Here is a 14639-nt window from a genome sequence, read left to right on the forward strand (position 1 = left end):
CTGATTGGAGGGAAGGGACAAACCCACATCAACACAGCAACATAGCTGAGGTTGTCAATCAGCTGGAGGCCCCTCCTCTGTCACCAGTTTTCTCTTGGTGTCAGGAAAACTTGTCAGAAGCGATTCATGCGAACAGCAGAGGAAGGAGGCAGCAGACAAAAATGACACTTATGCCATGTACACACGATCGGAATTTTGGTCGGAAAAAGCTCTGATGGTTTTCCCGACGGAATTTCCAACGGCTGTCTTGCATACACACGGTCACACCAAATTCCGACCTTCAAAAATGCGGTGATGTACGACAGGACTAGAAAAAGGAATTTCAATAGCCAACAGCTTCCGTCTCGTAGCTGAATCTGAGCATGCGTGAGTTTTTGCGCATCGGAATTGCATACACAGGAACGCATTTTCGGATAGGAACTTTCACTGACCGAAAAATTGAGAACCTGATCTCATTCTTTTGCTGGCTGAAATTCGGCCAGCAAAAGTCCGATGGAGCATACACACGATCGCATTTTCCGACCAAAAGCTCTCATTGGTCTTTTGCTGGCCGAATTTCTGATCGCGTGTATGCGGCATTAGTGTTTTTAATAGAGACAAGTACACACTATAGAGGGATGTGCTCTGTTCATGTTTCATGTCTGAGGTTTACAACCACTTTAAGGAAATTTACTAAACACTGCTTACATCTAAAATGATTACTTGACAAAACCTCAGCGCAATTCCAGAAAAACAACAACTTTTTCTAAGGGACAATTGCTGTTTATGGGGCCCCATGATTGTAGGATTCTAACAGCCATAACACATGACAGAATTATAAAGCAAAGAAATCAGCATTTCCGTTTGGCCGATCCTCCTCATCATCATGATTGAGTGGGTCTAAAGCTGGCCAGAGATGGACTGAAATCCAGCTGCTTCAGCAGGGACCAGCACAATTTTGATCAGTATATGGCCGTTCCCGGGTTGACTGACCTTGAAAGGGAATGTTGGAAAACTTTCATTCAATCAGTGCCTGCAGCTAATCGGCTGTAGCGCTGGTTCAATGTATTCCGACAGTGGAGGAAATCAGTACAATATGAGAACACAATGAGACAGCAGGGAGGATTCCTCCATCTACCTCGCTTGTGTGGATGGGGGAATCCATTGCCGGCTGGCTGATCAAATAATAAAAAAAAAAGATCCATCTATGACCAGCCTATGTTGTAAGATGTTCTCTCATAGACAAGCAGGTACTCTCCGCCCTGTGCATGGTTCGTCATTCAGTGGTGTGGGCGGGCATAGACATCACCCATTCTGGGTTTCTGGTTTAGAAGATCACCTAATTAGCATTGTTTCAAAAACGGAGACAAAACAGGGTATTTTTTATTCTTTTTTTTAGAGATCAAAGTTGTCAAATGCATTTTTTCTTTTCTTTTTTTTTATAGAAAACTAAACGATTAGCTCATTTTCAGTCAGCGCAGGAAACGAGCGAAAGAAATTTGTAGCTAGCAACAATTGGTCCAAGAAGAATAACCTTTTCAAATGTGTGACCTTCACATTCTCTCACCTCACTCGTTTGTGGTGGATTAGTATAAGCATTAGTCTGAATAACCACAAAATTTGAGAAAACCACATGATGTATATTTATGAAGTAAAGTGTAATAACACCACTGCATCACATGCACCATGAAAAAGTCACTCCTACAAACAAGTCACAGCTGACGGGGAAACTTCCCTAAAAATGTCTAAGGTCCCTTTCATACAGGCGCTGCATATGAATGTTTTTCATCAATCTACTGACAGATGAAAAACGGGCAGCAATTCCTTTCTGTGGACAAACGGATGTTCATCTGTTTACATCCACACAAAAAAAAGGAACAACCAATGTTCAGATCCTATAAAAACGAAGCAGATGTAAATCGATGCTGTCCGTTTACATCCGTTTTTCATTTATATCCATTTTTAGGCAAAAAACATTTTCTTATTTATACACTTGTCGCCTCTGATTGGTTTCCTGGAAGTAGAAAAAAACAAAAAACTGATGCAAAATAAAAAATAAAAAAAACTGATGCAAAATAAAACTGATGCAATAAAAAAAAAAAAAAAACTGATGCAAAACAAATTAACAACTGATGAAAAATAAATAAATAAATCAGTTCCATTTAAAAAAAAATAAAAAAAAAATAAAAGAACAGCCAACGTTCAGATCCTATAAAAACTAAACAGATGTAAATGGATGCTGTTCGTTTACATCCGTTTTTCATTTATATCCATTTTTAGGCAAGAAACATTTTCTTATTTATACACTTGTCGCCTCTGATTGGTTTCCTGGAAGTAGAAAAAAAAAACTGATGCAAAATAAAAAAAAAAAAAAAAAAACAATGCAAAAAATAAAAATAAACTATGCAAAAAAACAAAAACAAAAAGAAAAAAACACAGATCAAAAATGCATGTAGACTGATATAAACGGAACTGAGGACAGATGTGCAAACTGATGCAATCTGAATCCGTTCTTATAGGGATTGTGTCATCGAGCTTTTGTTTGCTTTAGGACTGGCTTTTCTTTTAATACAAATCTATGGGAATACAAAACCTCGATGCAGGTCAACTGCATGGCAACAAATTCTGAATTATCCCAGAAAAACTAAAGCACATTTCATTTGCCCATCAAAGCCAGGCCCTAAATTGTTACCTTTGTGACAATCAGAAGGATGGAGGTGCCCACTCACCTTGGCAGCCGCCAGCTCCTGGGTTAGTTCCTGGATCTTCTGTTGATGTTGTACAAGCAGCTCTTGTGCAGCAGTCAGTGTAGCCTGGATTTGAGTTACTACAGGACAAAACATAACATGGAGATAGCTCAGGATTTTCCAGCATTCTCACAATGACAGCAGAGGTACATATATAAAAAGAACCAAAAAAAAGCCTTTTGGTCAAATACCAAAACTTACTAAGGCTTCATGTACGTTGACTGTTGCCCCGGGAAAAATGCAACAAAATCGCACCACAATGTTGCTACGGTTTGTATTTTTCAGTGGGCAAAATGTTTTTATCCTGAACATGATTCTTTTGCATTCAGGAGAAGGAGGTTTAAAAGTGTTACTAAACCCAGTAATATGAAAATAGTTCATTTGACCCCCCCCCCCCCTCCCACAGCGTATAAATCTTCTTTTTACATGAAAACACTGCCACTATATACCTTTTTGGCTTATCTGTATACCACGGTCAAATGATAATCTGCAGAGTATGTCCAGAGCTGTGTGTTCAGGTAGGGGGAGATTTCCACTATAGCCTGTGTGCCCATATGTGATGTCAATATCATGTGACCTGGCTAGCTCTGAGAACAAGGAAATGTTCTCTCCAGCATAAAAGACACAACTGAGCATGTGCAGGTCGGCTACCCTACCTGTGTTAGCTGACCTTCCCCAGATAGACAGACAGTGCATGAGGGGAGGATCTGTGCATACAAGATAAAACAGCCTTTTTACACAATGCAGAGGATTAACTCCTTAAAGCGGGAGTCCGACTTTTTTTTTTTTTTTTTTTTTTAAAGCCAGCAGCTACAAATACTGCAGCTGCTGACTTTTAAAATAATGACACTTTCCTGCCCAGCGAGCCCGCGATGTCGGCACCCGAAGCCGATCTCTCGATCGTCTCTTGGGTGCTGCCGCCGCCATCTTGGGCATGGCAATCAGGAAGTGGAGCCTTGCGGCTTCATTTCCCGGTTCCCTACTGCGCATGTGCGAGTCGTGCTGCGCAATAAGGATGGTCCCCGCTGTCTCTGGGATCCGTGTGTTTCCCAGCAGACAGCGGGGGACCTTCGGAAAGGGGCGTAGCTTCTGCAGATATCTATGCCGGAAGTGGGTGCAGATACCTGTACTGTACAGATACCTGCACCCCCCTCCCCCCTGAAAGGTGCCAATTGTGGCGCCGGAGGGGGGGAGGGTTCCAATGAGCGGAAGCTCCACTTTAGGGCGGAGCTCCGCTTTAAGTCCCGCAGTGAGTATAAAAAGCATGCCATTCTGCATATACAGACTGATTTTACTGTTGTGAATTAACACTTTAAGCCCCCTTAACCGTAGCAGCTTCTAAACGCCAGAAAAAAAACCCATGTGTACATTGACACATAGGGGGTTATTTATGAAAGGCAAATCCACTTTGCACTAGAAGTGCAAACTATACGTGCAAAGTGCACTTGAAATTGCACTGAAAGTGCACTTGGAAGTGCAGTCACTGTAAATCTAAGGGGTAGATTTGAAATGAGGGGAAGCTCTGCTGATTTTATCATCCAATCATGTGCAAGCTAAAATGCTGTTTTTTATTTTCCTTGCATGTCCCCCTCGGATCTACAGCGACTGCACTTCCAAGTGCACTTTGTACTTGTAATTTGCACTTGTAGGACAAAGTGGATTTGCCTTTCGTAAATAACCCCCATAGACTTTATGGAGTTGAGTATTTGGGAGCTTTGGCAAAAAAAAAAAAAAAAAAAAAAAAAAAAAAAAAAGCAGAAAGCTCCTAAACTAAAGTTTCAGAGCTGTAGTGTACATGAAGCCTTATGAAAGCCAGTTGTCATTTTACATTGTTACAGACCAGATTTACCAATTGCAAAACAAGAGGTGGCCTTAAAGGGTCACAGGACAACCTGGCAATGTCAATGTAAAAGCCACCGCTGACCGCAATATACTCCTCTCTCGCCATCACTTCTCCATTGCTCATTTTTCTGTGGCCACCACTGTAAAATGCCCGGTACGTCCAGGTATGGGGATGCATGTGACCTCCTCCTATGATGCAGTGCTTGGGTCTAGAGCATGGGTCTTCAAACTATGGCCCTCCAGTTGTTCAGGAATTACAATTCCCATCATGCCTAGTCATGTCTGTGAATGTCAGAGTTTTACAATGCCTCATGGGATGTGTAGTTTTGCAACAGCTGGAGGGCCATAGTTTGAGGATCCCTGGTCTAGAGACCAGTTACTTTTCCATATTAGGATCTCGATGCATCTTGAACTAGATGCATCAAGTTAGGGAAGCGACTATGGCAAGAGTCACTTTAGCAGTCAATATGAATGTCGTCTCCAGCCAATTAGTAACATTATTTTTAACTATCTGAAAAGGAGAGATTCTACCTACTGACCACAAATGGAAGGAGAATTCTTCCCAATGTACTATGATGAGCTGTAGATATTGGTAATTATTAGCAGGGATTCCCTGAAACCGAAAAAGTCATTTCAAGGATTCCTCTGTGTTAAAAATAGATCCTAGGCTCAGGCCGCACTCAGAATCTTGACTTCTCTCACAAACCAGGCCCCGTCACCTCCTAATGAGAAGCTCCCACATTCAATTGGCATTTGAGGGTGAATTATAAAAGGTCAAAGCAGCAAGAGAAACCTCACCCAAACTCTACTGCTGTATAATGTAGTTAGTGTGCAGAGTGGTTGGTGCTCTGGCTAATTGAGAACTCGACAGCTGCCGGGAACTCGACAGCTTCTCCATAGAAAACTTTATTATAGCATTAACATCATCCAAAACTGACACGTTTCGGCCTAAGCCAAAGGCTTAGGCCGAAACGTGTCAGTTTTGGGACGATGTTACTGTAATAATAAAGTTTTCTATGGAGAAGCTGTCGAGTTGCTGGCTTGTACTTGTTATGAATTATGAAAGGTGTCTTCACTTCAGTGCCGTTTCTGCCTAGGCACTTTTTAACCACTTAAGGACTGGAAGGTTTTACTCCCCTTAATGACCAGGCCATTTTTTTCCTATACGGCACTGCGTTATTTTTACTGACAATTGAGCGGGCGTGTGACACTGTACCCAAATAAAATTCATCCCATTTTTTTCCCCACAAATAGAGCTTTCTTTTGGTGGTATTTTATCACCTCTGCGGTTTTAATTTTTTTGCAACCATTTTGAAAAAAAAAAGAAAAACAATATTGCATAAGAATGGTGGTGGCAGCATCATGTTATGTTATGGGGGTGTTTTTCAATTGCAAGGACAGGACTGGTTGCAATCGAGGGAAAGATGAATGCGGCCAATTACGGGGATATCCTGGACCAAAACCTTCTCCAGAGTCCTCAGGACCTCAGACTGGACCGAAGGTTTACCTTCCAACAAGACAATGACCCTAAGCACACTGCTAAAATAATGAAGGAGTGGCTTCACAACAACTCCGTGACTGTTCTTGAATGGCCCAGCCAGAGCCCTGACTTAAACCCAATTGATCATCTCTGGAGAGACCTACAAATGGCTGTCCACCAATGTTTACCATCCAACCTGACAGAACTGGAGAGGATCCGCAAGGAGGAATGGCAGAGGATCCCCAAATCCAGGTGTGAAGAACTTGCTGCATCTTTCCCAAAAAGACTCATGAATGTATTAGATCAACAGGAGGCTTCTACTAAATACTGAGCAAAGGGTCTAAATACTTAGGACCATGTAATATTTCAATTTTTCTTTTTTAATAAATCTGCAAAAATATCAACAATTCTGTGTTTTTCTGTCAATATGGGGTGCTGGGTGTACATTAATGAGGAAAAAAATGAACTTAAAATGATTTCAGCAAATGGCTGCAATATAACAAAGAGTGAAAAATTTAAGGGGGGTCTGAATACTCTCCGTCCTCACTGTAATAGAAGTCTATGGCTAAACGCAGCAAACTCACCGGAAAGCTGCAGACACACTGCACTGCACACACGGTGTGGGTAAAATGCAGCACAGTGTGAAAGCAGCCCTATACTATTATTCCCAGTGTATTTCTTCACACTGATCTCTCTTGTTTCTGGCACCACTCAGGAGACTTCTAGCCAGGATAAGAGGTGGAGTGCGGTTGGAACCACTCTGCATGGGGCAGGAGCCGGCACTACAGAGGAGGCATCGGCTTATGCGGCTCTTGCTCTCTTCTACAGCTCTAAGTTTAAAAGTAGTCCTCCTGCATTGCCCTCTGTTTGATGCTGTGGAATGCCAGGTCAGCAAACCCAGACCGCGGTCTACCAGACACCTGTACTGGTAGATCAGGATCTACGGGTTGCTGACCCCCAATATAAAGTATTCATTTAGGTGGAAGGTAGAAGGTCAGTTGGGAGGATCATCAGTTAATAGTCTGGTTTGATACCTTTAAGTATATTGGAAACATTGTACTATGGATTTTTAAGTATCTATAGGCAAGGCGTGAATGAAAGATTTCCAGACAAAAAAAAAAAAAAGTTTGTACCAGTGTTTCCCTCACCTTTCTTTCTTTTTAGTAGACCAGTTAATGTAGCGGATGGTTACAAACCATGAAAAGATTTAAAGATTTCCCACCCACCACACTTACCGACCAGCCCTCTGTTTTGAACTTAGACGGGGCCAATTTGGTTAAAAAGAAAAGTCAGTGCTACTACCCATACACCACATGGATAGCAGAGCTTCCAGGTGCTCCATCCACAGTCGCTGGCCGAGTAAAGTAATGTAGAAAAAAAAATGATCCGCACTCCGGTTGGTGCTCTTAAAATGTCTTACTTTTATTGAATAGCCACAGTGAACAAACCCAGATTAAGTCAGTTGACGTGTTTCAGCCCATAAGGCCTTAGTCATAAATGGTGGGTAAGTGTGCTGGGAAATCTTTTGTTTGTGGTTTGCATTGCCCTTCGATGTGCCCCTTACTGCAAAGACCAGTTATACATTGGGGTGGTGGCCACTTTTTTTGTACAAATGTACCGGCAGGTATCTGACACCTTTACAGACTATATGAACTCACCACCCCCTTCTCTTCAACATGTTTAGGGGCAGCAAATCCAGCTCAGGACAGAAAAGGCTTCCTTTATATCAAAGGATCTGTTTTCCAGTTCCAGGCCTTGTTAGTAAACAAAACTAAGTTTCTCCAGCTCTCAGTGCCCAGAGATAGTGTATTTCTATCTCTGGGCACTGAGCAGAGAAATAAATACATTTTTGAAATAAATAGTAAAAAATAATATATCAAAAATTTAGGGAAAAAAAAAACCAAGTATTTTTGTCCATTTGTTAGCCTAGAATAGAAAATCTGAGCCTAAAGCGGAACTTTAGTAATTTTTTTTATCTTTCCAACTATTAAGTCTTCTGCCCTTGTTAGATAGTAATAAAAAAAATTTCTGCCAGTAAATACCTCATACAGCCCACTTCCTGTTTCTTGTCTGGTCATTGGCCTAGGTTTATGACATCATGTACAGCTCTCTCTTTAGAGAGTTTGCCAGAAAGGGAGGGGGGATGAGTCATAAGAGGGCCAATGAGAGCTGCAGGTTTGCCTCTATGTAAATCCAGGAAGTTTACAGGCAGTGGCTTCAGCTGCCCACAGTTAAAATGGTTGCAGCCAGACTCAGTGGAAGGTTTTTACAGCATAATTGGCAAGCACAGGATCACAGTATGTATAAAATAATGTGCAATGTGGTTGGAGGGAAGCTTCAGAATGGCAAAGATGATTTTATTACAAATGATGTGAGCGGCCTGCAGTTCCTCTTTAGGGCTGTGTTCACACTGGGGCGATCCCAGACATTGCATGTGATTCGCACAGCATGCCTGTGCACATAACATGCGATATCTGTGCAGTGCCAAATTCAGCCATACAGTTGCAGATGGCTCAGATGGTGCTGAGCAAGAATAAGGACACATATTCAGAATGAAAAAAGTCACCAAGTAAAAGATAAAACCTCAAGGCTCAAGAGATCCCTCACAAGGATCCCCAAAAAGGTAGGTCCCAGCAGCAGGTTTGTGCAGAACAATATATAACTGGAAATATGGGGATATCAATCCTTAGTGAAGAGTGATGGCGTTTGTCTCTCTGGGAACCCCAGGGCAGCAGATAAATCCCTGAAGAAGGGATTTATCTTGAATCTCATGAAACGTGTCGGCCCATAGGAGAAGTGCTCTTTTCTTAAATACTATATATGGATATTATTTATCACTTTGTGTATGGTTGTTATCCTTGACCATTACACCGCTTTTGTGAAATAATACATTTTTCTATTTTTTGAAAATATTGCATCTTTAACCGGTTCCTGACCAGTAGCAGAATGGCACGGTCAGGCAAATGGGCATACAGGTACGTCCCTTTAAATTTGCCACCATGCTATTGCGTGCACGCTGCCTGGGTCCTCTGTGAGTCGGGTCACGTGTCCTGCAGACTCGATCATCGCAGGGATACCCGAGAATGCCTCACGGAGAGGAAGAACAGGGAGGTGCTAATGTAAACAAGCATCTCCCCGTTCTGCCTAGTGACAGTGTCACTGATCTCTGCCCCCCTACATTTAGAAACACGCCCCAGGACACACTTAACCCTTACCCTGCCCCCTAGTGGTTAACCCCTTCACAGCCAGTATCATTTACACAGGAATCAGTGCATTTGTATAGCACGGATTTTTGTATAAATGACAATGGTCCCAAAAATGTGTCATAAATGTCCGACGTGTCTGCCATAATATCAAAGTCACGATAAAAATCGTAGGATCGCCGCCATTACTAGTAAAGAAAAAAAATGGTTAATAAAAGTGCCAAAAACTATCCCCTATTTTGTAAAAGCTATAACTTTTGGGGAAACCAATCAACAATCGCTTATTGTGATTTTTTTTTATATATTATAGCAAAATGTAAAAAATAATCATTTTTTTTTCAAAATTTACGCTCTTTTTTTGGCTATAGCGCAAAAAATAAAAAGATCAGAGGTGATCAAATACCACCAAAAGAAAGCTTTATTTGTGGGGGAAAAAAAAGGATGTCCATTTTAGTTTGGGAGTCACATCGCACAATTGTCAGTTTAACCACTTGCAGACCGGACCAATTTGCTGGTCAAAGACCAGACCCCTTTTTGCGATTCGGCACTGCGTCGCTTTAACTGACAATTGCGCGGTCGTGCGACGTGGCTCCCAAACAAAATTGACGTCCTTTTTTTCCCACAAATAGAGCTTTCTTTTGGTGATATTTGATCACCCCTGCGGTTTTTATTTTTTGCGCTATAACCAAAAATAGAGCGACAATTTTGAAAAAAACGCATTATTTTTTACTTTTTGTTATAATAAATATCCCCCAAAAATATATAAAAAAACATTTTTTTCCCTCAGTTTAGGCCGATACGTATTCTTCTACATATTTTTGGTAAAAAAAATCGCAATAAGCGATTATTGATTGGTTTGCGCAAAAGTTATAGCGTTTACAAAATAGGGATAGTTTTATAGCATTTTTATTAATAATTTTTTATTATTTTTTTTTTTTTACTAGTAATGGCGGCGATCAGCGATTTTTATTGTGACTGCGACATTGTGGGGGACCCATCGGACATTTTTGACACATTTTTGGGACCATTGTCATTTATACAGTAATCACTGCTATATAAATGCAGTGATTCCTGTGTAAATGACACTGGCAGTGAAGGGGTTAACCAGTGGGTGGCAGTGTAGGGGTTAAGTGTTCCTAGGGGTGTGTTACTAACTGTGGGGGGGTTGGGCTTTCATTTAGTGAACACTGATCTCTGCTCCAATCACATGGAGCAGAGATCAGCGTCACTAGTTGCTAGGCAGAATGGAGAAATGTTGTTTACACAGCATTTCCTCCATTCGGCCGCTCCGTGAGACGATCGCGGGGATGCCCGCGGCGATCGAGTCCGCGGGTCCCGCGACCGGACTGACGGGGGTCCCGACCAGCGCGGGAGCGTGCCGCCGGCGGCGTGCTCCCGATGGCAGGGCGGCATTGAATATTGGACGTACCTGTATGCCAATATGCCTGCCCGTGCCATTCTGTCGACGTACATCGTCATGCGCTGGTCGGGAAGTGGTTAAGTGACGCAGTGCCGAATTGAAAAAAAGTGAAGGGGTTAAAAGTTCGCCCTTAAAGTCCCTTTGTACCGGGGGTACTTATTCTTTATATACATTAACTTTATATGGACACCCGCATCAGTTCGCAGAGAGCAGTGCAAACCGCCTGCAAGTCAAATGCGATGTGAGAACCCGCACAGGAATCGCAGTGGCTCCCGCATCACACCAGTGTGAACAGATCATAAGAACGTACCAAAGATAAGTCTTCATGTGTTTAAAAAAAAAAACAATGTAATAGAAATCAATGTGAGGAAATGACTTGCCCCCCCCCCCCCAGCTTCCACACATTGATGATTGTGTTAGGTGTTATTCACTGTACTGTAGGGAACCGGAGCAGTGCTGCCATGCAGTAATCTGTCTAGTGACACTGGCAAGGCATGCTTAGCTTTGTAGTGCCTCCTAGGCCTGGTGGCTACAGGTTGGCCAGCACTGGTGTACACCACTCGCCCGCATTGCTACAGTTCCCTCTCCATCTCTCTCTCCCCCCGCCAGCCTGGGGATTTATGTTCTTCCCATCTAATCTCTCCCCTCCCCTCTCATCTGTGGGATTTGCAATGTATCACTGTGGCGGAGGGTTGACTGGATTGAGAAGTATAGCCATGTGTGTCCCTTATCACAGACAACCATTTATCAAGCAGTTTATCTCTCTGTATCTCCTGCACTGCCTCTGTTTTATCCATCTATCCTCGGCTGTCATCTATGTGACAGAGGCCGCCAGGGGGGCCTGACAGATACAGAGACAAGCAGGGCAGTGATCAGGGGAGCCGGCGCTGTGTGCAAAGCACGGTAACCCCTTAGCTCTATACAAAGGAAGACAAGTCCCTGAGGACTCCATAGCCTTCCAGTCACTGCAAGCTGGCCAGATCACAGAGAACACAAAACACACACAATCACACACACCCTCCCGTCGTGGGCCTGGTCACAAATCTGCCTAAAATAACATTTTAAGGCGAAATGCAGACATTCCTTCTTCATACATTCTTGGGTTTGGCTACCTCGGTTACACAACTACAAAAAAATGGAAGGTAGCGGCAAAGATAAAAAAAAAAAAAAAAAGTTTATTTTTAGAAGAAAAAAAAATAAAAATTTGGGGTGGATGCGATTACTCAGAACACAATGTTTTAATTGTTGTGTGTAAGTATGTCATAAATATTTCACAACTAGCAGTAGAGCAACTTTAGGAAATAATTAAAATTTGGTCAGCAGGTGCTCTCCAAAAAGCAATGTGACCTAAATGTATTTCTCAAGCCACAACTGGGATTTTTTATTTTTTTTGGATTAGGAAGGAGGGTTAGAACCCCTTTTAGGTTTTAATTTATTTTTTGTCATCCATCGCTCAATTCAGGAGTTGTTCTCGCGCTTCCTGTCCCACTGACAATGTTGCCACCGAGACAGAACATCCGGGGACATTTAATGGCAACGAAAACATTAGTAAGGTGGAAAAATTGAAGATTGTGCTTCCCTTCCTGCTACAACAACAGCGGTTCCATCCCTTTCCGAGTCCGTCCGAGGAGTCATTTCAAGAATAAAATGTTAAAAGCAGAACTACAGGCACAAATACCTAAGTTCACGCAGTCTGACACCCTTGAGGTCCAGCTTTCCAGCATCTTCTAGGTGCTGTCTTGGGGCCGTTTTGATTGGATGAAGTCACTTCCGTGTATGGTATACATACGTACAGTGTACATTTTGCAGGGGCTTTGCAAACAGTCAGGCAAATTATTTTATTGCATGTCTCTTTGGCAATATTTGCCTGTTTGGAAATTTTCATTATTTACCTTCAGTTCCACTTTAAAGCCTGTCTGGAGAACACCTATAAAGCTGAACTCTAGAATAAGCAACTATCTAGATCAGCCTTTCTCAACCTTTTCAACACAGAGGAACCCTTGAAATAGTTCTCGTGTCTTGAGGAACCCCTGCTAAAAATCAGAAGTCTACAACTCATGATAGATTAGTGTGATGGTCAGTGGGAAGAATGCGGATTACACTTGTGGTCATTGGGAAGAATTACCTCCTTACAGATAGCAAAAAAGATCAATGGTGTCAGTGGGAACTTATCTGAGAGGCAGAAATTGCCCAATGCTGAAGGAACCCCTAGCAACCTCTGGAGGAACCTTAGGGTTCCACGGAACCTTGGTTGAGAATCACTGATCTAGATCAAGATGAAGAAAATCTGGTTTCTGAAGGCACGATTAAGAACCCCTAGGTTCTTAATTATAGACAGACCAAAACAAAAGGTATACATTTATTTTCATAAAACATTACTGGACATATAGAAATCAATGCATAAAAACAGCATCTGATACCCAATTTGTACAATTGTATGAGCTGAGCACTGTCCTGGTGCGGGACAGACTAGTGATGATCAATACAGATGTAAAACTCCTTACATGTTTCGGACTAAATGTCCTTCTTCAGAGGTTAATTTGGTTCAGATGGGTATAGATTTTCTAGAACAGAGAAAATGTGCAAATAGTCGACAAAATGAACACTGACTGATACCATTGACGGGGCCCTATTTGTCCCACTGACACCAAAGATGGGCCACTATTATGCCCACTGACATCATTGATGGGGAACCAATTCTCACACTGACACCAATGATGGGACACTATTCCACCCACTCACACCAATGATGTCATTTTTTTACTCCCACTGACCACCAAGCCTATAGAACTATTTACTCCGACTGATGCCAGGGCATTTTCTACTCCCACTGGTCACAGACCAGCCCCCCTAAAGTTTGAAGGGCGGTACACTTGCCCTTTGTTTCAAAACTTTGGAGATATAGATATTGGGGTCCTGTGTATTCCTCCTTGAATCTTGGTGAGCTTTGTGTATTTCTTCCAGCTTTGTGTATTTCTTCCAGTTCTTCCAGTGCGAGGCTTTCCCTCTCTGCAAAAGCTTCCTGCAATAAAGACTGCTCACTGCTGCTCTCCCCCCTTGTGCGGAGTGACTGGTCTCGACTCCGCCCCCTCCTGTAGTTTTCTGTCGAACAGGGTCGCTGGAAAACTTTCATTCAATTGGCTGCAGCAGTGCTTATCAGTGTATTTTGACAGTGGGGATGGGGAAATTAAAAAAAAAAATTTCCATCTAGCCTGCTGGCTGAAGGAAAAAAATATATGTTTGTATACTCAGCTTAGGAAATGGTTCAAGCCTCTTAATTTTTTATTTATTTTTCCCCACTGGGAAAATTTTCTTTTACGAAAACCACATAAGAGGTGGAAAAAAAAAAAAGAATGTTGCTCATCCCAATGAACACACAAGACAAATTGGTTAGATTCCCCCCAGGGGCTTTCAAGCAGCAAAAATAAATGTTCACTGGGTAGATTATTTTTTACTTTCTATCTTGGAGACACAATAGGAAGTGAGAGGAAAATTTTCCTTTTTTGTTTTTCAATGCATTTGCGCACATATGCTTTCACGCAACTGCGTGTATTTTCGCGCAAACTTATTCTCAGATTGTAAATAATGGCCATTAGCACACATTTGTGTGCAATCACGCATATTTGCACACACTTACGCGCATATATAGGAGTAATTTATTGACCAAAAATGAAGATTTTTTTTCATTTTTTAACTGGAGAATACACAGCGCTCGTTTACGCGCCTGTGTGCATAGGCACGTTACAATGAATGTGTTGTATTTTAACTCAGTAAAAAAATAAGCTGTAATGAGCTTTTTCAAGCTGCAGTGTGCAAGAGGCCTTAGATTGTAAACTCTCATGATTAGGGCCCTCCTAACCCTCTTGTAATCAATTGGATTGCAGCTGTACCTTTTATAATTGCAAAGCGCTGTGCAAACTGTTGGTGCTATATAAATCCTGTATATGTCTGCTGTAACCAGATCAGGT

The 14639-nt window shown here is 42.1% G+C and overlaps 1 protein-coding gene across 1 annotated transcript in view; it reads right to left on the reverse strand.

Annotated features, from left to right (window-relative positions):
* Positions 1–14639, reverse strand: part of PEX14 (peroxisomal biogenesis factor 14) — a 249503-nt gene that overhangs the window by 10980 nt on the left and 223884 nt on the right. The window contains exon 7 of the mRNA XM_077457989.1: positions 2709–2806. Within this exon, the coding sequence (XP_077314115.1) occupies positions 2709–2806 (98 nt within the window). The remainder of the gene's footprint in view (positions 1–2708; positions 2807–14639) is intronic.

Source organism: Lithobates pipiens, unplaced genomic scaffold, assembly GCF_037356315.1.
Source record: "Lithobates pipiens isolate NorthernLeopardFrog02 unplaced genomic scaffold, aLitPip1_a1.2 Scaffold_27, whole genome shotgun sequence".
Lineage (NCBI taxonomy): Eukaryota > Metazoa > Chordata > Amphibia > Anura > Ranidae > Lithobates > Lithobates pipiens.